Below are 23,759 nucleotides of genomic sequence, written 5' to 3' on the forward strand. Positions count from 1 at the left end.
TTTTTTTCACAATTATCTCAACAGAGTGTTGACACGTACTAATATAATTGGCAAGAGCTGAGCATAGGGTTCACAATTTCGAATAAAACTCTCTCTTTTTCTTATCCCTACAAGCTTAACTGAAGTGGAAAAATCTTAAACATGGGAGGAGGAACCATGCGCATAGACCTTCCTATGATTCAGTTCTCTACTCCATCAAACCCTCCCCCTCTTCTTCCTCTGGCTTCTTCTAATCTTAACTTTCTAAATTCTGCCAATCAAACTCCTGCTCCTCTCATAGAATCTTGTGCTGCTTTCTGCTCCTCCCACACTAGTAGAAAACTAGAGTCCGTAGAAGGGACAGGAGATAAAAGAGCAGGTGGGTCCTTAGATTATACGGCGTTCTATTCTGTCCCATCAAAATTCGAAGTCGAAAATGCGGTAGCCGCTCTTCAGCAGTACTCCAGGTTTACAATTTTACAATTACTAGTTTAAATGAATCAATTGTGAATTCTTTGTAGTAAGTTATTGAATAACTCTCATCTTTTTTTCTTTCTAAGAACCTTATTAACTCAAGGTTGTGGAATCGTTCGTGATACTTTTCGTCTGCTGGTGACTGACCCATCAGTCAAGGTGCCTTATTTTCATTCTTACTTATTATCATTTANCAAAAAAAAATGTTCGATTCTTCGATAAGAGCAGAAGAGGGCCTATAGCTCATTAATCCATGCCTGTTGGTGGAGGTGATACACCTAGATCGAGGAATATAGTCCATTACACACTAGGGCCAGCCCATAAAAGAAAATATCGTTCTATAATAAATGAATTGTCTCACACGCTCTGAAGTCTTGGGACTGATCTTACCATTGGGACTGCGCCTAAGATCAATCCTAACCTACTTATAAGACGTTAATAACCGATTTCATTTCTTAGGACAAGCAGCCAATGAGTGTAATTATAGGCCTTACCGCATCCTCTTCCGCTAGTAGCCACTGCTGCTTATAATTCCCCTTTCCTAGAAGAAATTCTTATGCTAGGTTCGCCCTCTTCTCTTGGCCACTGGATCGAATCCAATAACTGTAATTTCACCTCTGGCCCCGATTGAGCATCCAAAAACTCCACCTTCTGCTTCAGTCGTGACTACATTCTCAGATTCCGGAAATAATCATCTTAAAAATACGAGTTCTTCTTTCTCTCTCCTTTTAATAGCCAACTTTCTTACCCCAGCCAGGTAATAGACTTCTGAGATGGGATACCGAGAATCAAAGGTTTTTATACTATTAGCGCTAATGGTAAGAAGAAGAAATTGGGGTCTCGTCAATAGTTTTTAAAATTCGATTTCTGCTTCTTTTTAAGGAAGAACCGCAGCTATCTCGGCTGTTGGAGGAGAGAGAACTCTTTGCTTTGAATAGAATAGTTAGCCGCTCGGGGCAGAGATTCTTCTCTTAAAAAAACCAATGGGGAAGCTGGAAGCGAGGGACAAAAGAAAAGGTCAAAGGCAAGATAGTTCAGTGAGCCATTAGCTATGGTTCCGCAAAGAAAGTAATTAGCTCCGGTCCGGTGAATAGGAATCGGAGCTCCCATTTCATCAGCTCTTGTGATAATATCCCATCCATCCCCCCCCTTTACATGGTCGAATGGTTGGAGATCGCGAGGACACATTGAACTACGCTTGGATAGGGCTTTATGTAATTCTTCGTGGCTAGATCATTGGTCAATCTCTAATTGTCAGACTCTTCCAAGGCTGGTTTCTGATCGCAATCCTCTTATTTTCACTGCTTCAAAATTGATTCCTTCAGGGCCGCGCCCGTTTCGCTTTCAATCCATGTGGCTGCTTCATGAGTCTTTTATGGAGGTTGTTTCTTCATGTTGGAAAAGCACTATGGTTCTGGGTTGTCCTATGTTTGTAATTCCTTATAAATTGAGAGCTCTCAAAGATTGTTTGAAATGCTGGAACAAATCCGTTTTTGGAGATATTCATGCTACAGTTGATGAAGCCCGATCAATTCTTTCCCAGGTTCAGTTATCTAACTCTCAATTGGGTTATACCCCAGAGCGTTATGAGGAGGAGGTTATGGCTAAGGAAAATCTTCTAAATGCTCTTCAAAAGCAACATATTTTTTGGAAAGAGAAGTCTCGTATATCTTGGTGGAGACAGGTGCACTAAATTTTTTCATAATTATGCCAAGATCAAACGTGCTCAATCTTTTATTCATTCTCTTAATATTGATGGTCATATGGTGGAGGATCCGCAAGTTATTGCTGATCATATTGTTTCTTATTATAAGACTTTATATTCTTCTACGGATTCTTGCGAGGCTTTTGCAGGCATGGCTTCCATTGTTCCTTCATTGGTTACAGAAGATGACAATAGCTTCCTTACAACTATACCTTTAGATGAAGAAAAAAAGTGCCCTATCCGCTTGTATATTACGAGGATGTTACAGGATAGTACTCTTCGAATCTTCTTTATCTTCTCCGGTCAAGCACAAGTCAAGTAAGTAAGTGAGCTCTCCAGACCAGGCAGTGTCAGTCCATTCGTAGTCGCTTACTTCCGCCTGTCTGCGAGCGAGCTCGAATGATCAGGGTTGCTCTTATGTAAGGTAAATATTTTCTCTCTATAAATATAGTCAGGGAAGACATTTACTTCAAAGAAAAGATAGAAGAAGGGAAAAGTGAAGTAAAGTGTCAGTTCCTTTCTGATTTCCGGGGGCAAAGTTATGAATTCTATTCGAAAGACCTATCCCCTTGTTTATCGACTTTAGGAGACGAGATAACAAGCAAACAAGGCTATTCCAGCGGATCGATCGATAGGGTCCTCACTTGACGACTATCGAAATGGCTTTTTCGCATGGCAGGATCCCTATCCCTGATCCAGATAGCTGGACAATTCTCGCTATATCACTATATTGGCAGACTCTAGGATAGGTGGAGACTCGTCTTCGTGTGCCANCCATCAAACAACAATCAACCCAACTCACATCCTAAACCAACAACTTCAACAAATGCAAGTCAAATCGACTGAAATTTGAGACCAAATAAATAGTAGAATCAATTTATAGGCTGGGTTTTCAAAGTCTTCAATGGCAAGAATGGTTAGGATGGGTTTGGAGAAGATGAATGAATGTCTAGGGTTTATTTATATATGAGGACATTTTCATCATTCAAATTTGTATATAATTGGATTGTACTATTTCTTGAGAAGGTTTTAAAAAAATGCTAGTTTTTAATTTCCTACCAAAAAGTGTCATTATATATATATATATATATTGAATAGTGGTTTAAGCCAGGAGTAATGCTACATTTACACCACTTTTTTACATCATTTTCATTACATCATGATGTGGTATATGTCACAACCACACAAATTCTATTATAATATTAAAAATTCAAAATAATTAAAAATTTGTGTGGTTGTGGCATATGTTACATCATGATGTAATTAATATGGTGTAAAAGAGTGCTGTAAACGTAATATTACTCTTAAGCCAGCTTGAAGATTGATCAGCTAATGCAGCGGCATAATGTAATCTCATCATGAATAAGAAACCGACAAATCTCGATCCTTGGATCAACAACTAGAGCCTTGTTGAGCTCTAACACAATATCTCTATAGTATCTCACGTACTTTTTGAGTGGTGCATCAAGTGGCACCACATATCCGTTCCATAGGGTGTTACCATATCCACTCACTCCTCCAACCTTCACTAGCTCAATCAGCCTCTTGTGGTAGTTAAGGTAGTTATCCTTTTCCGCATCAACAAATATGAAATCAACGCTACCATGATATTCTTCCAGCAGGTATTTTAATTTAGATTAAATTTCTGATAACTTCATCATAAATTTAGAGTAGCCAAGTAGTTTGGTGATGTTTTATACTTGTGAATTATTCAAAAGCAAAAATCAAACATTCAAAGAGAAATTAGAGAAGAGAGAAAACGAGGGTTCGGGTTTCTCATTGCAAAAGAAGGGAAAATACAATAAATCTACAAAAGAGAGAAAAGGAAATAATATAGTCTTACAAGGCAAAAATAATAAAAGACTAAACTACCCTTATAGTAAATATATAATAACTCTATCATCCCTCCTTAAACTCACGATGCGGCTATAGAAAGCATCGAGAGTTTGCCAACTAGAAAACGAAAACGTGAAACAGGATGCGACTTGGTAAAGAAGTCAGCAAGTTGCAAGGAAGAAGAAAGAAAAGGCAAAGTAATGGTGCCATGCTTGAGGTGGTGACGAGTAAAATGACAATCGATCTCGATGTGCTTGGTTCGTTCATGAAAAACGGAGTTGTGAGCAATCTGAATAGAACTCTAATTATCACAATACACAGAGTGGGATAAGAAAGTAAAACACCCATATCTGCAAGTAAACAATGTAACCAAACAATCTCTTTGGTAGTAGATGTCATAACACGATACTTTGCTTCGCAGTAGATTAAGAAACAATAGTTTTCCAAGAAATAAGAGATTCATCCAAAAAGATACAAAAACTAGTTACAGTTTTGCAATCCGTAGAATCATGACCCCAATCAGCATCAGAGTATGCACGCAGCTCCAAGGATGAGGTGGATGAAAGTCAAAGATTCTGAAAGACGCGAAGATACCGCAAAATACGAAGAACAGCTGCCCGGTAGTAGGAGAAGCAACAAACTGACTGACAATATGAACAGCATATGCAATGTCTGGACGAGTGATAGTGAGGTAGACCAAACTGCCAACAATAGTGCGATATAAAGTAGGCTCTAATAAAGGAGTTCCATCAGAAGGAGTATACCGAACATTGAGCTCACAAGGAGTATCTATAGACTACAAGTTTAGTATCAGTGAGACAAGTACGCTCAAGGATCGACGATGTACTTAGATTGAGAGAGAAGATAACCTTTTGGAGAAGAGGCAACTTCAATACCTAGAAAGTACCGTAGAGAACCTAAATCCTTCATTTCAAACCGACGGGCTAATTCTGACTTCAACACTGCAATCCCATCAACATCATCACCAATAATAATCATATCATTAACATATAAGGAAAACAAAATACGACATGTAGTCGTACACTTGATAAAGAGAGTCGAGTCATGATTACTGGAGGAAAACCTGAGAGTTGTGATCACAGTAGAGAACTTCTCAAACCAAGCTCAAGGTGCCTGTTTGAGGCCATATAAAACTCTTTTAAGCTTACAAACTTCTTCATGTTTATGACAGACACTAGACGGGGGAACCATGTAAACTTCTTCATGTAGATCACCATTCAAAAAAACATTCTTAACATCCATTTGAGATATATGCCATTAACGAGCAGATGCAACTGCAATAAGAGTACGAACTGTAGTCATTTTTGCAACAGGACCTGGAAGGACCTCATAATCCATACCATACTGCTGAGAAAACCCCTTAGCAACCAATTTAGCTTTGTAGCACTCAATGGACCCATCAGATTTGGTCTTGATTCTATGGACCCAGTGAGAACCAATTGTACTTTTACCAGAAGGTAAAGGTACCAAATCCCAAGTATCTGTCTTTTGCAAAGCAGAAAGTTCCTCATTCATAGCATGCTGCCAAAGGGGGTCAAGAACTGCCTCTTTATAGGATAAGGGCTCAGAGAGACAATGAATAGATGCTAAAAAGGAAGAAAAAGAAGTGGAATAAAAAGAGTAAACAAAATCTGGTAGGTGAGTAAACTTACGAGTACGTTAAGGATAATGAGGAGAATCCACAATCTCGGGAGGAATTTGGGCAACTGCAGGAGGAGTGGAAGTATTGAGAGGTCTAGACTGCGAGGTACCAGTATCTTTAGAACTAACAATGCTATTTTCTCTTCGAGAATAATGAAGAGGAAAAAGGGCTATAGGAGCAATAGATGAGTTAGAACCTGCAGTGGAAGGGACTTATGGAGGAAGGCTATCTGTATGGACAAAGAAAGGATCAATATGAATGAGATTAGTTTTGGTCAAGTTGTGAGTAGTAACAGGAATAAAAAACAAAGGTATATGCTCAAAGAACAAAACATGGCGAGATACATATAGTTTTTGTGAAACTGGATCAAAACAACGATATCCCTTTTGCTCTTCACTGTAACCAAGAAACACACAAATGGTAGAGTGTGACGATAATTTAGTACACTCTACACGAGGAAGAAGGACAAAACAAGTAGAACCTAAGACTCTCAAGAATGAATAATCAGGAGCATGCCCATATAACTTTTCAAAAGGTGACAAACCTGAAGTGTGAGACGATTGGATTTTATTGATTAAATTGATTGTAGTAAGCATTGCTTCTCCCTAAAATTCACTGGAAACAAAAGAAGACAATAAAAGAGAAAGGGCAGTTTCAACAATGTCCTATGTTTTCTTCAGCAACACCGTTTTGCTTAGGAGTGTCTCTATAAGAAGTTTGATGAATAGTTCCATCTAAAGTAAGTAATTCACAAAATTTATTGGAAGTATATTCACCACCCAAATCACATCTAAAACACTTAATAATAGTAGAGTGTTGTGTTTTTACAAGAGCTCGAAAGCTATTATAAATGCTAAAGAAGTCAAAACAACGTTTCATAAGATAAACCCAACAAAAACGAATGTGATCATCAATAAAAGAAACATAATATCGAGAACCCCCTTTGTTACTTTGGGTAAAGGTCTCCACACATTATAATGAACTAAATCAAACGGTGCAATAAAACAAGAAGTACTTTGATTAAAAGGCAAAGTAGAAAATTTTGCAAGTTTTCAACCACTACAATCAGAAATATCACGAGTTTGCAAATTTCCTAAGACTCTTATAGAGGCTAAAAATCTTAAGTTGGAAGCTGAAACATGACCAAGACAAAAATGTCATAAATAAAAGCTAGAAGTTGAAGGACACAAATGAAAAGAAGACAAGTCAGCACTAGGAACTACAAATATTGGTAATCTCAGCTCATCTAAAACATATAATCCCCCTTGCCTACGGCTTGTCCCAATCAGCTTTTAGGACAACAGATCCTACACATGACAAGAGGTAGAAGAAAAAGAGACTAATTAACTAGAATCACAGAATTGACTAACAGAAATAAGGTTCAATTTTAGCTTAGGAATGTGGTAAACATTAAAAAGAGATAAATGAAGTTTGATAACAAAACCAACCCTTGCTAATGGCATATGAGCACTATCAACAGTCATGATAGATATAGATGATGATGGATACAAGGAAACAAAGGATTTCAAACCAAGAGACATGGTGTGAAGCTCTAGAATCTAAAACCCATGTGGAGGAGGACATACCTAAAGAACTAAGAGGTAACTGACTTGTAACTGACTTATCGGAGAAGAAGTGGACATAGCATGCAGCTGTGTAGCAAGGAACTTCTGAAACTACTCAGTAACGGACGCAAGTGTGGGATTTAAGGATGAGGCTCCAAATCCAAATGAGTCTGATGGTGGTGCAATTGTTGCATTATTATACTATGAAGGTCGATATGGTTGTGCTTGCGATTGGTTGCTAAACTGTGGAGGCTTGAATTGATGCTTCTGTTGGTGTGATTGTGGTCCTATATTCAATAACTTAGGACATTGGGCCTTCCAGTGATACTTTTGTTTGCAAAAATTGCATTCACCAATCCCAACCTTTGAGTGAGGCTTGTTCTCATAGTGGGCAGGAGGCCTAGAAAGAACTGCCAAAACAAATGGATTAGGTGTCAAGAGAATTCCTTTTTTTGCCCGAAATTTAAGGTGTATCTCATCAACCAAAAGTTCGTTGACTACCGACTCAACAGAAGGAAGCGGGTTATGATGTAAAATAGAACCACAAAGTTCCTCAAAATCATTACGAAGTGCCATCAAGAACTGAACTAGACATCGTTCCTCTCTACGAGCAATATAAGTTGCACAAGCTAGTAATTCTACTGATTCTGTAAGAGTCAACTGATCCCAAAGGTTTGTCATTTCAGAATAGAACTCTTGAATACTCATGTCTTTTTGTTCAAGAGCTCGAATGTCAGATTCTAACTGGTATTGCTTTGCAAAGTTAGACTGTGTATACAGTCTTGCCAGATGTTGCCAGATCTCTTTCGTTATTTCATACTTTGTCAATTGGGTTCTTATTGAGTGTTCCACCTAGTTGTTTATCCAAGTGATAATTTTTGAATTATCTACTTCCCAAATATCTAACAACTTTGCATAATGATCTTCTTTCTAATTTGTGAGTTTACCTGAAGTTCCAAAAATATAACCCTACATCTTTTTCCCTTTAAGAAAATTTCTTATGACATAACTCCAATATAAAAAATTCTTCCCATTCAATTTTACACTAATAGACTGCAATGAATCATTATTTTCAGAAGCAATCACAGAGAGAACTAAATACCAGAATCGAAGAAAAGAGGGCAATGAGAAAATAAAAGAACCGTTCAAGGAAAAATAGTAAAACAACCCTGAAAGTCTGAAATAATTTAAGACATCCCCCAACATTTGAAAAACTGCAAACAATCCCATACGAATACTTTATGGGTTTGAAAACTTGCAAACATACCCCTGTAATCAGGGTTTCTTCAAGTTGACATAGTCCACCACAAATTCAACTCCATCATGACCCGAAAAATCATAATCAGGCCAACCAAACAACAAACATAGCACACCACCGCAAACAACCACAAATTACCCATAAACTCACCCACAAACTACCAGAATCTTAGCCACAAACCAAGCAAAAGACCACCACAAACTCACATACAAACCCAGCTAAAAACCACCATAAACTTAGCAACAAACCACCAAAACATCACCACAAATCGAGTTACAAATCTCACCCACAAACCCAACAAAACTCTGCATTTGTTCTTGGAGAGATTGAACTAACTTCCATAATCAAAGCTCTAATACCATGTGAATTATTCAAAAGCGAGAATCAAACATTCAAAGAGAAATCAAAGAAGAGAGAAAATGAGGGTTCGGGTTTCTCATTGCAAAAGAAGGGAAAATACAATAAATCTACAAAAGAGAGAAAAGGAAATAATATAGTCTTACAAGGCAAAAATAATAAAAGACTAAACTACCTTATTGTATAAAAGACTAAACTACCGTTATAGTAAATATATAATAACTCTAACAATACTTACTTCTTGGATCATTTGATAAAGAAAGGGAAGAGTCAGGCCTTCACTAAAGTCAATCTTGTGAACTACACCAGCCTTTTGAATTACAGGTAAACACAGTTCATAGTTTTCCAGGTTAATATCCATAGCCAATATCTGCACAAACATCCAGCTCAACATGATTTAAATTTTACAATTTTTTTTTTTTTTAAATAGAAGAAAAATCATTTTCATTATTTGCTATGAATTTGTAAATCCTTCTTTTCAAGAGCCAACTTTTTGATAAGTGTTCAATAATTGCTATTTTCAATCCCTTTATATCAATCTTTGTGATATATTTTGTGATTAATTGAGCTAATTAATATATTTTCTAAATTAGGAAAGGAATGGAGGCATGTGAATGAAAGTGGAGCTTAATGTGCAACTTTCAGACATTGGCAGAGTCGAACTTTGAAGGTTCAGTGGAGACTTTGACAATCTTAGAGTTCCAGAATGAGAAAGAGGTCTTCTTGAGGTCTGAAGTAAACATCTTGAGCTTTTTAAATTAGGCTTATGCGTTTTAATCCTAGTAGATTTTGGTATTCAAAGTTTACATCGAGGTTAGAAGATCCAATCCCTTTACAGCTTTGGCACCAGTCAGTAATTGGGCTATAACTTGAGTTCTAGAAGTCCAATTGAGATACTTGAAGATGCGTTGGAAAACTTATAACTAGGGCTACAACTTTAATGAACAGACTAGGCCAGAATTCAGTTGTTTTCTAACCCGAAGTCAACTCACAAGTTCCAGCTGAAAATTAGCCAACCTGTTTTGGAAAGAGTGGGACTCAAGGCCTACAATTTACGAATTTGAGTTGTAAACCTTTTGGGAGGCTGTACATACGTTTTTAGGGTTATTTGAAGGGGCTATAAATAAAACATTAGGTTTTCAAAGTAAAAAAAAAAACACACACACACACACACAAGGGGATTATTCGAAAACACTTAGGGTGCGTTTGGCTCATTATTCTGATACTTTTTAGAATAATATTTTGAAAAAAGTAAAGTTGGGTGGTTATTACGAGGTAAGATTTAAAAATTAACAAAAACACTCCCTAGGTTTGTTAATTTACTAAACACCATTGTAATAAAACAATAAAAATTAACAAAAACACTCCTACCCACCCATTAAATACCGACAACCGGCCACGACCGTTGGAGGGTGGCCAGAGTTGCCATATCGACGAACAACTGATTGGATTTGTCCAATCGTGCGCCGATATGACTTTTTTCCAACTAGATCCACCATGGATCTAGCTGAAAAAAGCCAAATCTATGGCTAGATCTGGCCATTGACGATCATATCTAGCCGCGTTTGGTGGTCAATAATAGCCAAAGATATGGTCAATGACAGCCATATTTTGGTCGTCATTAACGACTAACGGCTAGATCTTTGGTCGTAAATCTGGCCAGAAAAGGCTAGATCAGCACACTACTGGCTAAATCCAGTCCGTAGGTTGCTATTATACCAAATTCCAGCCATTCCGGCGGTGGTGGCCAAAATCTGGCAAATGTGGGTGGGTAGGGTATTTTTGTTAATTTCTAAACTTTTTTTAAGGGGTGTTTGGTTAAATTAACAAACCTAGGGGGTTTAAAAGTAATTGAATAAAATAGAATAGTATTTTTAGAATAAGAAAACAAATGTATATTTTGGGTAGGATAGGAAAAAAAAATTGAAACAAACGCACCCTTGTTGTTATGAATTTATGATGCTTGGCTAAATTCTTTCAATTCAATTCAAGGGGATTTCAATTCCTAACACATATCGATGGTATAATTAATAAAATAATGTAATTTCTTACCTTTCTATAGATTTGATTTATGTTATTCTGTTTTAATGGAATATGATATTTGATTCGTTTAATTTACTTCAGGCTTGATAGATTGATTGAATTGATATCGATTGCTAGAATTAGGGATTGTATTATATACTCGATCTTTTCCTAATCACGCAGTAGCAATTAGTAACAGAAGATTATGGATAAACTTTCTATTTTATTACTTGAATAACAAAACCTAAGTTTAATAATCCAAGCTTGTGAGATTATTGCTTAGATTAACCTATTCCATTGGAACTTAAAGCAACCATTACATTAAATCTAGAGAGCTTGTTCTAGGTTTTCTAATGGTTAGAGACTGTTAAAGAGCATGTTTCATTAGTCAGTATTAAGGGGAATTTTGGGTAGTAAAGCTTGTTACTACCTAGGGTTGATACTTCCATGAAAGGATAGGATTGCGTTACAATTGAGAATATACATTGATTGTGAGGATAAACCGAGAACTGAAGTTGTTTTTATATTGATTTTCATTCATAATTTTGTTTTGGTAATTAATTAGTTTCCTTGATTTTACAAACCCCCCAGTTTATATTTTGGTTATTTAGGATTGAATTTTAAACAGTTGGAATTTAAATTCAACTACTTCCCTGTGGGATCGACCCTTACTCACGCTATCTACTGGTTAATAATTAGAAGTAAGGTTTATTAATTTTGTAGTGTTGACGACATGCTATCAAAATTTGGTGTCATTGCAGGAGAGGTGGTTTTGTGTTAATTTTTATTCAAGTTTTCTTAATAGTTATAGTCAGTTAATAGTAGTGTTAGTCTGTTGTTTTTAACTTTGTTTGTGGAGAATTGTGATTTTCAGGATTTTGGAAATTTTCGATAGTACTATTCACTATAGAATTTTCAGTGGAATTAGGAGCGTTGCAAGTACTTGTTTCGAAGAAAACAAAATTCTGAACAGTACTAGTGTTTTCAGCCAGTAAGGATTCAGTGGCCCTACCCTGTCGAGGCTAAAAAACAACGTTTGATAGGGTTTGAGGCCATTTTTGTGTTTTTGGCCATAAAAATAATTTTTTTATTTAGAATTTCTAGTTGGTTTTCATTCTTTGTCATATATTTATTTATTTTTTTACGTGAGTTTTTCGTTTATGACCAAGTCCTCTCATCTTGAGGACTTAACATTCAATCTAGAGATCGAACAAACTGCATGTAGGTTGAGGAAAGAGGCTCTGCAGAATCGAGAGCAAGTTATTGTTTCATTGCCTGGCATCAACATAGCCCTTGATTTAGCATCCAACAGTTCCTTTAGCAATTCAGAAGAAGAGGAAATCATGGCTGCAAATAACAGGACCTTGAAGGAGTTTGCTGCTCATGCTTTTAATTAACAACTGTTATGCATAAAATATCCTGCTTTAGATGTAGCTTTTGAGCTTAAATATAGAATAATTCACTTACTGCCTAAATTTAGAGGTCTTGCAGGTGAGGATCTGAACAAGCACTTGAAAGAATTTCATGTTGTATGCTCGAGTCTGAGATCAATTGGAGTATCGGAAGAGCATATTAAGTTGAGAGCTTTTCTATTTTCTTTGGTGGATAATGCAAAGGATTAGATCTACTATTTACCATCAAGGTCAATCACAACATGGAATGAGATAAAAATGATGTTCTTAGAGAGGTACTTCCCAGCTTCCAAGGCCGCAAATATAAAGAAGGAGATTTGTGGCATTCGTCAATATATTGGAGAGACCTTGTACAAATATTGGGAAAGATTCAAGAAGTTGTGTGCAAGTTGTCCTCATCATCAGATAAGTGAACAACTACTGATTCAGTACTTTTATGAAGGTTTACTTCCCATAGACAAAAGCATGATAGACGCTGCCGGTGGATGAGCATTGGTAGATAAGACATCGGAAGTTGCCAGAAATTTAATTTCTAATATGGTAGCGAACACTCAACAATTTGGAAATAGACAAGATTCTCCCACCAGAAAAGTAAACGACATAAGTACATCTTCACTTGAACAATAGATATCTGGCCTTACTTCTACGGTTTGATAGATGGCTGTGGGAAATGTGCAACAAGCTAAGCTATGCAGTATATGTGCAACATTGGGGCATCCAACCAATATGTGTCCCGTTTTACAAGAAGAGCAAGTAAATGCTATGAGAGGATTTCCTGTATAACCAAGGAAATATGATCCCAACTCTAACACTTATAATCCAGGGTGGAGATATCACCCTAATCTGAGTTATGGGGGAAATAGGCAGCCAACACCAAATGCATATCAGAATAAGCCGCCTAGATTCCAGTATCCTCGACAGCCATATTAGCATACACAAGCAACACCACCTAGTTCAAATTCAGGTACGTCCCTTGAAGATACATTTAAAACTTTTTTGACTCGTACTCAACAATTTTAACAAGAGACAAGAGCGATTATACAAAATTTGGAGAACCAGGTGAATCAACTAGCTACTACAGTAAACAAATTGGAGGCTCAAGGCTCAGGTAAACTACCTTCTCAAACAATAGTAAATCTGAGGGAGCATGCGAGTGCCATATCTTTGAGAAGTGGAAAGCAGTTAGAGGCACCATCTAGGAAGAAAGCATTTGATCCAGTCATTGAGGAGGAAATAGAAAAGGAGGCCAAAATTTCTCCACCTAAGGTAACTTCTAATCCTTCTGTTGTAATTAAAGTTAATCCCCTTCCTTTTCCATCTATGTGTGTAAAGTCCAAGAAAGAGGAACAAGAGAAGGAAATTCTTGAGACGTTCCGCAAGGTAGAGGTAAATATACGTTTACTAGATGCAATTAAGCAAGTGCCAAGGTACGCGAAATTTCTTAAAGAATTGTGCACAAATAAGAAAAAGTTAAGGGATGATAAAAATGTGAGTTTGGGGGAGAATGTGTCAGTAGTTCTTCAAAGGAAGCTACCCCCTAAGTGCAAAGATCAAGGTATGTTTACCATTCCATGCAAAATAGGTATACCAAATTTGAAAGGGACATGCTAGATTCAAAAGCATCTATTAATGTCATGCCAAAATTCATTTATGCTTCCTTAAATTTAGGACCATTGAAAAATACTGCTGTTATTATACAACTGGCTAATCGTACTAATACTTACCCTAAAGGGGTGATTGAGGATATGTTAGTGCAGGTAAATGAGTTAGTATTTCCTACAGATTTTTATATTATAGATATGGATGATGATAATTCCCCTAACCTGCACCTATATTATTGGGGAGACCATTTTTTAAAACAACAAGAATTATGATTGATGTGCACGAGGGTACCTTAATGATGGATTTTGATAGTGAAAAGATCCAATTCAATATTTATGAGGCTATGAGGTACCCCAGTGATTAACATTCTGTTTATGCAATTGATGTTATTGATTCTTGGCACAGGAAGTTTTTGAGTTGACAAGCAAGGAGAATTTGGAGGTGGCAATTGACAAACATCTCGAGTTAGAGACAAAAGGAGAGATTTAGCTAAATGAGGAATTAAAAGAAACTGTAGCTGCATTGCACTCTTTAGTAGTGATTCCCAACAGGTATGTAGTCTCATCTATTCAATTACCTGTTGCTCATAAGAAACTTTTACCTGCTATTGTGTAGGCCCCTATTTTGGAACTAAAGAATTTGTTTGTCCATTTGAAATATGCGTATTTAGGAGAGAATGAGACGTTACCAGTAATCATTGCCAAGAACTTGACTAAGCCCAAGAGTATAAGCTGATTCAAGTGCTAAGGGAACATAAAATGGTGATTGGTTGGACAATTGCAGACATTAAAGGGATAAGTCCTACCATCTCTATGCATCGCATTCTATTGGAATAAAGAGCCAAACCAACAAAGGAAGTTCAGCCCAGGTTGAACCCCCCAATTATGGAAGTAGTGAAAAAGGATATTTTGAAGCTACTCCATGTGGGTATTATATACCCAATTTTAGATAGAAATTAGGTGAGCCCGGTACAGGTGGTTCGAAAAAAGTCTGGTGTAATAATGGTTCATAATAATGAGAATGAGTTAGTGCCCACACGTGTCCAAACGAGATAGAGAGTGTGTATCGATCATAGGAAGTTGAACCCTACAACTCAAAAAGATCATTTTCCTCTCCTGTTTATAGATTAGATGTTAGAGAGATTAGCTTGTCATACTCATTATTGTTTCCTCGATGGTTTTTCAGGTTTAGCACTAGAGGATCAGGAGAAAACGACCTTCATGTGTCCATTCAGTACATTTTCTTACCGTCAAATGCCATTCGAATTGTGCAATGCTATGGCAACCTTTCAATGGTGTATGGTTAGTATATTCTTTGACTATGTAGAAAACATCATAAATGTATTTATGGATGATTTTAGTGTCTATAATGATTCATTTGATAAATGCACCTTACACTAATATTGAGGAGATGTTTAAAAACTAACGTTGTATTAAATTGGGAAAAATGTCACTTTATGGTAAAACAAGGTATAGTTTTAGGGCATGTTATTTCTACTGGAGGGATAGAGGTAGATAAATCCAAGATAGATGTCATTTCTACTTTACCTTACCTCGTGAGTGTGCAAGAGATTCGATCTTTTCTTGGACATGCAGGTTTCTATCATAAATTTATCAAGGATTTTTCAAAGATTGCATTGCCCTTGTGTAAGCTGTTGCAAAAGGACGTGACATTCCAATTTGATGAAGAGTGTAAGGAAGCATTCGACAAGTTGAAAGAGCTTTTGAGCTCGGCATTAGTAATTCAGCTGCCAAATTGGGAGTTGCCATTCAAGATCATGTGTGATGCAAGCAATTATGCTGTGGGAGCTGTTCTGGGACAAAGAGTTGACACAGCTACACATGCTATCTATTATGCCTCAAGGACTTTGAATACATCTCAAATAAACTATTCCAAAACCAAAAAAGAACTCTTATCTATTGTTTTTGCTTTAGAAAAATTTCAGTCCTATTTGCTTGGCACTAAAGTAACAGTTTATTATTTTGATCATGTAACTCTCAAGTACTTGCTTTTGAAGAAGGAAGCGAAACCGAGGCTTATTAGATGGATTCTATTGCTGCAAGAATTCAGTTTGGTGATTCGAGATAAGAAAGGAGCAAAGAATTATGTAACAGATCATTGTCGAACTAGTCGTCACAGCCACAAAATTAAACCTAGATACCATAGTTAGCGGTAAGCAAAGTCGAATCCACAAAGAGCAAGACTAATGACCTAATATATATTTGAGTCAACGAAAGAGAAATTGGCAAATTGATTGATTAAAACTAAGGAAACTAATTAAGTACAAGAAATTAAAAGCATCAAATAAATTGCTAACTAAAACACAATATTAAAAGCGTTGCCGCTACGGATTCAGTTTGACTCAAGACCAACTCTCACAATTCCTCTCCTTGCTCTTCAATTTCCTAAACCTATAAGGCTAGGCAAATCAATAAAAATATCTCCCGACAATCTAGATATAATCTATCATGTCTCCCTATCGTCTTAGTTACAGATCGATTGGTTAAAGACTATCATCGACTAACCGAAAAATGCTAAACCCATAAACACCACTAGTTGGTACAACGTTAACAAGTACAACCTATCAACTTGTATCATCCAGTCAACTAATTACACAACAAATGCATTCCTAGTAGAAATTTTATTAAACACTAATACAACTTGATTGCAATCAGTACCGAAACAGTTTAAAGTCATAATCAACATTCAATAATCTCAAACCGACATTCAATTATGCAAAAAGTTATATATCAACAAACGTTCTCAATGGACATTATCAATTCAGCACATTGAGCATCAGAATAATATTAAAGCATCGCAAACAAACTGAAACGAAAACAAATATAATCTGAATACAAGAAACTTAACCAAATGTCCAACATTCAGGCTCATCTAACTAGTCGAGAACTGCCAAGAAGATCCATGAATGTCGATCCTGATCTCGCCTACATTGTAACGGGCAACCAAGAGCTTAGCCGCTCATGGTGGTGTCGATGAAGGCTGGAATGTCGGGAACGGAGTTGGTCATGGTGAAGAGGACATAACCGATGACAAGATGATGCGAAGAAAGGATGAAAATGACCAAGGGAACTCCTGGAAGACGAACAGACGCAGCTCACCGGAATCCGATGGTGGCTCACGGTGGCTCACGACGGCGATCGACGAAGAGGAGGTCTAAGGGTATAAGAAAATAGATTAGGTGATGGATCTGCTGGTTGGAAGGTGAGATGTCGCCAGAAAGGGCACGAAAAACGGTGAGGAAGCTGAATGGTCACGATAGTGATTTGGCGAGATGGCGATTGAACGGCGGCAATTTTGTGAGATGGAAGGTAGATTTAACCATGGGAAGGGTGGCTGGCACCTAGAGAAGCTGAATCGACACCGGAAAAGCTCAAAGGTCGCCGAAAAATGAAGATGAGTGATGGTAGGAGGCGTACGTCGTTAGCGTGCGTTGAATGGCAGTGGAGGGTAGCCGATCAGCGTTAGAAGGTGAAGGGTCGCCGGCCTGGAAGATGAAAGGTCGTCGGCCGGCAACCAAACTCTAGTGAAGAGACTAGGGTTTTTGGGTTTGGCGCGCCCCTTTTTCATGACCTTTCACCTAGAATTTATATACATTACGGCAAATATCTATTTGGTCCCTGTATATTGAAAAATGATAATCAACCCAAGTTTTATGACAATTTGACCCATTAACAGCATAAATGAGACAACATCAGCCTTAAAAAATAAATCACATCCTAATATCAACTTACACAATCTAAAATTTCAATCCAAACATGTCAAATTAGTAAGAAAAACTCAAAATATGATTTTTATACATAAATTCATAATTTCTCTTAATTGTCTCAATATAGCTTCAATTTAATTACACATAGGATCTTTTTATCAACAAAATAGAGTCACTTTCATGACTCTAACAATCATTTAAGTAGATTGGTGAGTGAAGAGGATGAATTACCATTGCGAGAGACATTCCCAGATGAGCAGTTGTTTTCTGTCAACAAGGACCTACCATGATATGCATATATTGTCAATTACTTAGTAGAGAATTACCTAATGATTTTTCTAGGGCTCAAAAGGATAAGCTTAAACATGATGCCAAGTATTATGTGTGGGATGACCCATACTTGTGGAGATTTTATGCTGATTAAGGAATAAAAAGGTGTGTACTCGAAACTAAGTTTTTATCTATTCTAATCTTCTATCATTCGTATGCTTGTGGAGGTCATTTTGGACCAAACGAAGCATCTCGTAAGATTTTAGAATGTGGATTTTATTAGCCAACCTTGTTCAAGGATGCATATGTGTTTTGTAAGTCTTGTGAAAATTGCCAATGTACAGGTAATATTTCCCATAGAAATTAAATGCCACAAACCCCTATTTTAATTATTGAGATTTTTTATGTTTGGGGCATTGATTTCATGGGACCATTCCCTTCATCTTTTGGTAATATATACATCCTTTTGGTTGTTGATTATGTCTCTATATGGGTGGAAGCTAAAACCACTAGGACTGACAATTCTAAAGTGGTTGCAAATTTTATAAAGTCCAATATCTTTGTTACGTTTGGAATCTGAAAGGCCATCATTAGTGACAAAGGCACTCACTTTTGTAATAAGATGGTGGAGACACTTTTAAGAAATACAATGATGTGCAGAAGGTTTCCATGTCTTATCACCTGCAGAGTAGTGGCCAAGCCGAGGTTTCTAATCGTGAAGTCAAATCCATTCTAGAGAAAACAGTCAAGTCAAATAGGAAAGATTGGGGTTTGAGGTTAGAAGATGCATTGTGGGCCTAACAAGAGTACAAGACCTCATTGGTATGTCGCTGTACATATTCGTATTTGGTAAGCCATGTCATCTTCCAGTGGAACTAGAGCACAAGGCTTTTTGGGTGATCAAGCAATGCAACTGGGATATGGATAAGGCTGGAGAGAAAAGGAAATTGCAATTGCAAGTGTTGGAAGAGTTAAGGAATGAAGCATATGAGAGCTCTAGGATTTATAAAGAGAAATCAAAAGCCTTCATTGACAAGAGGATTTCGAGGAAGAATTTTGTTGTTGGACAAAAAGTTCTCCTATACCATTCAAGGCTTTGTTCCCATTGGGTTGGTCCATTATTATTACTAATGTGTTCCATCATGGTGCAATAGAAATTCAGAGTTTGAGGACAGGGTAGGTATTTAAGGTGAATGGTCATAGACTCAAACCTTTCTGTGAAGGGCAGAATGTTGAGGTGGTGGACTTGGAAGACTCAATCTACTCGGATTGAGAGCCATGTCGTTAGGCTAATGACGTTAAACAAAGGTGTTGCTTGGGAGGCAACCCAAGGGGAGTATTTATTTGCTTTCTCTCTTTTATACATTTGATTAATATCTCTTTTTTGTAATTAGGAATTACATTGGGGACAATGTAAGTTTTAAGTATGGGGGAGAGACTTAGGTAGGATTTGATTTGTTTAAAAAAAAAAAAAAAATCTTTTCGTGTTCAATAAAGAGTGTGTTTTGAGTCTGCTTTAAATAATTGAGTTTTTTTTTTATGCTTTGAGCCATGTTCTTGAATACCCGATGATGCATGAGATCTTTATTGGAATTGTAAATGAGTATACTCCGTATCTTAGGATGTTCGCAATATTCTATAAATTAGAGTCAAGCACATTTTAGTCTTGAGGGTTGATTGAAATGATATGTCTTGAAAAGTTGTGTGGACTGAGTGATGAGACATGATTGAGGAGTGTATAGCGAGTTTGGAAAATTGTTTTTCTTAAGCTAGTCCTAAACTCGGGTTTAAGTAAATAGGGGGAAAAAAGGAAAAGAAAAAAATTGAAAAAAAATATTGGCTGCATTTTAGTTCTACTCCAATGTTCTAGTTACTGAGTAACTAAGGGTAGGCATGTCCACCATGTTTGCTTCTATGCGAAAAAGTGACCTAGGATAAGAGTATGCAAAGCACCTTCAGTTTGTTCTCTGTTGATTAAGTTCCAGGCTATGACTAAAGGAATAACTATTTTTATAAATAAATAAAACCGTAGTCTGCTACCCGGTTTGTAGTAGTAAAGAGATATGGTTGAGGGATGAGTTATGCATGAGTCAATTGTGTTAAGTTGTCTGGTTTGCATTGACTGAAGGAGAGTAATCATAGATAAAGATGAAGAGATTAAATGAATGTATTTGATTCTGCTTTATTCTACTATTGCTACAATTCTAAGTTAGGTATGAGTATAATTAAGGATTAAACTTGTGCATCATGATGAGGTACTTAGTGTGGCTTGAGTATAACATCTACTTAGTGTGGGTTGTTTTGCTCGAGGACGTGCAAAAACTAAGTATGGGGGAATTTGATAAGTGTTCAATAATTACTTTTTTTAATCCCTTTATATCAATCTTTGTGATATATTGTGATTAATTGAGCTGATTAATATATTTTCTGAATTGGGAAAGGAATACAGGCATGTGAATGAAAGTAGAGCTTAATGTACAGTTTTCAGACATTGGCAGATTCGACCTTTGAAGGTTCAGTGGAGACTTTGACAATCTTAGAGTTCCAGAATGAGAAAGAGGTCTTCTTGAGGTTTGAAGTAGACGTCCTGAGCTTTTTAAATTGGGCTTACACGTTTTAATCCTAGTAGATTTGGGTATTCAAAGTTTACATTGAAGTCAGAAGATCCAATCCCGTCACAGCTTAGGCACTGGTCAGTAATTGGGCTCCAACTTGAGGTTCTAGAAGTCCAATTGAGATGCTTGAAGATGCGTTGGAAAGATTATAACTAGGGCTACAACTTTTATGAACAGACCAGGCCCGAATTCAGTTTTTTTCTAACCTGAAGTCAGCTCACTATTTCCAGCCGAAAATTAGCCAGCCTATTTTGGAAAGAGTAGGACTCAAGGCCTACAATTTATGAATTTGAGTTGTAAACCTTTTGGGAGGCTGTACACATGTTTTTAGGGTTATTTGAAGGGGCTATAAATATAACATTAGGTTTTCAAGAGAAAAAAGAAACACACGCAAGGGGATTATTCAAAAACACTTGTTGTTATGAATTTATGATGTTTGGCTAAATTCTTTCAATTCAGTTCAAGGGGATTTCAATTCCTAACACATATCGATGGTATAATTGATAAAGTAATGTAATTTCTTACCTTTCTATGGATTTGATTTGTGTTATTATGTTTTAATGGAATATGATATTTGATTCGTTTAATTTACATCAAGCCTGGTAGATTGAGTGAATTGATAACGATTGCTAGAATTAGGGATTGTATTACATACTCGATATTTTCCTAATCACGTAGTAGCAATTAGTAATAGAAGATTGTGGATGAACTTTCTATTTTATTACTTGAATAACAAAACCTAAGTTTAATAATCTAAGCTTGTGAGATTATTGCTCAGATTAACCTTTTCCATTGGAACTTAAAGCAACCATTACATTATGGAGAGCTTGTTCTAGGTTGTTTAATGGTTAAAGACCGTTGAAGAGCATGTTTCATTAGTAAGAATTCACGGGAATTTCGGGTAGTAGAGCTTGTTATTGCCTAGGGTTGATACTTCCACGAAATGATAGGATTGCGTTGCAATTGAGAATATACGTTGATTGTGAGGATGAGATTGAATTGAGAACTAAAGTTGTTTTTATATTGATTTTCATTCATAATTTTGTTTTGGTAATTAATTAGTTTCCTTGATTTTACAAACACACACCACCCCCCACCCCCAGCTAGTTTATATTTTGGTTGTTTAGGTCAATTTAATTATTTATGATTTAATTTTAAACAGTTGGAATTTAGATTCAACTACTTCCCTGTGGGATAGACTCTTACTCACGCTATCTATTGGTTAATAATTAGAAATAATGTTTATTAATTTTGTAGTGTTGACGACACACTGTCACTTTTTTTCAAATAAGAATCACCAATGTCATATTTATATTTTGAAAGAGCCTTAATTAAGTAGGTGGATATTATGATTGACGATAAATTTTAGAATAAATGCAATACTTAAAACTTTTTTATTTTTATTTTCCTGTTACCAAGCAATGAATATTTTTTTCCCCTTCTCTTTGTTTCAATTGTTTAATGAATGATTATAATGTTTAAATTTGATGATAAATCAATACCTTGCCATCATTAGGAAGAGCAAGGGCAGTGGCAAGGAGAGAGTAACCTGTGTAAACACCAATTTCCATTATATTCTTGGCGTTGATAAGCTTGAGCATCATATTCAAAATACGTCCCTCGTCAACGGAAGTTGTCATAATGTTCCTATTTATTTATTAGTGAAACCATAAGGCATAAACCCCAAACTGAGAGGTGAAGGAAAAAGAATTAATTGCAACATGTAAATTTTTTAAGTAATGGGAATATAATATGTAATCTTCCCATGGATGCTTTGCTGTCAACTTGCGGAGCTCCTTCATGGATTCAAGCTTTCTTGGATACACACTAGTTTCAAATATGTACCGCATAAAATCAAGTTTTACAAAATGTGATGCAATCAACTAACGATTCCAATTAAGAATTATAAATTGTTATGCCTAAAAAATCAGGGCTAATGTAAGCCTACATCAGCTAGCTCCAATTAGAGTTCAAGAAGGCTTTGCGCCATCCAGGGATTGCCACATCACCCCAAGGCAGAGAGAATACAGTTGTCACTAACTTGGCAGATTTAGGTTTTGTCTATTAGTGAATGGGAGCCGCACACTTGTCCAAGCCCCAGGTGACTTGAGGAAATATCCTGAATGAGAGACAAGGAAAGGATTGCACAACACCTACCTACTTGCAGATTTGTAATCATTACCTTGAATTTCTTTACTATAAATAGAGGACTCATACCCTCATTTCTGGGATTCTGAGACAGAAAACCCACGCTTTGATTGTAACCTATATCTTCATAGCAAAGATAACATGCGAGAACGAGATCGACTTGATATTCTATCCGAATAATCAGTCGTTATACCTCTGCTCGCTATTCACTATCTGTGACCTCTTGTAATCTCTCATATATATAAAAGAATAGTGGACATAGGACTTATGTTAGACATCCAAACCCCTTTAAAAATCATCTTTTATGTATTATTCAATCTCTACATTAGATTATCATATTTATTAACGTGAAATTTCTCAGAGCTACTTAGCACATTGCACGTGCAAGTCGTTGGTGTCAAAATCAAGCATCAACATAAATAAAACCAGATTGATCATAAAGAAATTGTATTACTTGGTAAAGATTATCATTCTGTAGGAGACTCTTGTGGCCAGCTTCTTGGTGTCGACCAACTTAGGGTATTCCTGATGGGCAATTGCAACCATTCTTGTTATTATTATCCTTTTTAAAGGCTGTGTTTGGTTCCGACAATATTTTATTACCAAAAAGATAGGATTACTAGTGAGACAGATAACCTTGAAGATTAATGAGTATAATTTATTATTGTGTTTGGTTCGTGCGAGCTGTATAAATAACAAATGTCTTGGGTTGGAAGTAATTACAAAATACTTTGATATTATTTTACTAAAATGCCCTTTACAAGATTAGAGGGTTTAGGGTTTCATTTACTGAAATGCCATTTTGAGTTGTTTCTTGCTGGATTCCCCATTGGAATCGATAGGAATCAACCCCCTTGATCGTTTTTTAGCCATTTTTTGACTAGTTTTTCCTTGTATTTGGACGAATTTTCCCGTTTTCCGTCAACTAGCTCCATTCGTGATCTTTATTGATTTCAGCCCGATCTGGCCGAAATCTGATCCCGTTGGACCTATCGTCACCACCATCATCAACCCCACTTTTTCCTCTTCAAAACCCCTTTGCTCCCCATCATTTTGCTTCCATCAATTGCTAGCTCCGACCATTCTAGGGTTTCGTTGTTCTTTATCAAATTTTGGCCGATTTCGA

The 23,759-nt window shown here is 36.6% G+C and overlaps 2 protein-coding genes across 2 annotated transcripts; one reads left to right on the top strand and one right to left on the bottom strand.

The window, feature by feature from the left end:
* The first annotated feature begins 3 nt into the window (after positions 1-3).
* Positions 4-675, top strand: LOC116121986. The gene is made up of 2 exons (XM_031407891.1): positions 4-446; positions 540-675. The coding sequence occupies exons 1-2, from the start codon at positions 142-144 to the stop codon at positions 673-675; spliced, it is 441 nt and encodes a 146-aa protein (XP_031263751.1). The 5' UTR covers positions 4-141.
* A 2,808-nt stretch (positions 676-3,483) lies between these two features.
* LOC116121984 (caffeoyl-CoA O-methyltransferase-like) lies at positions 3,484-22,335 on the bottom strand. Its single transcript, XM_031407887.1, has 4 exons — positions 22,259-22,335; positions 21,988-22,132; positions 9,072-9,207; positions 3,484-3,770 (listed from the first exon to the last, which is right to left on the bottom strand). Exons 1-4 carry the CDS (start codon positions 22,333-22,335, stop codon positions 3,484-3,486), a joined length of 645 nt encoding a protein of 214 aa, XP_031263747.1.
* Positions 22,336-23,759: the final 1,424 nt, after the last annotated feature.

The sequence above is a fragment of the Pistacia vera genome, unplaced genomic scaffold (genome assembly GCF_008641045.1).
Source record: "Pistacia vera cultivar Batoury unplaced genomic scaffold, PisVer_v2 Contig1295, whole genome shotgun sequence".
Taxonomy (NCBI): Eukaryota; Viridiplantae; Streptophyta; class Magnoliopsida; order Sapindales; family Anacardiaceae; genus Pistacia; species Pistacia vera.

What these genes read in the sequence shown, in the direction of transcription:
- LOC116121984 (XM_031407887.1), bottom strand. Translation starts at nt 22,335, where the DNA reads ATGCGGTACATATTTGAAACTAGTGTGTATCCAAGAAAGCTTGAATCC. An exon ending in CTCTTCCTAATGATGGCAAG is followed by an intron (nt 9,208 to 21,987) that starts GTATTGATTTAT and finishes ATGTTTGTGCAG; the next exon opens with ATATTGGCTATGGATATTAA. An exon ending in TCAAATGATCCAAGAAGTAA is followed by an intron (nt 3,771 to 9,071) that starts GTATTGTTAGAG and finishes ACCTGCTGGAAG; the next exon opens with AATATCATGGTAGCGTTGAT.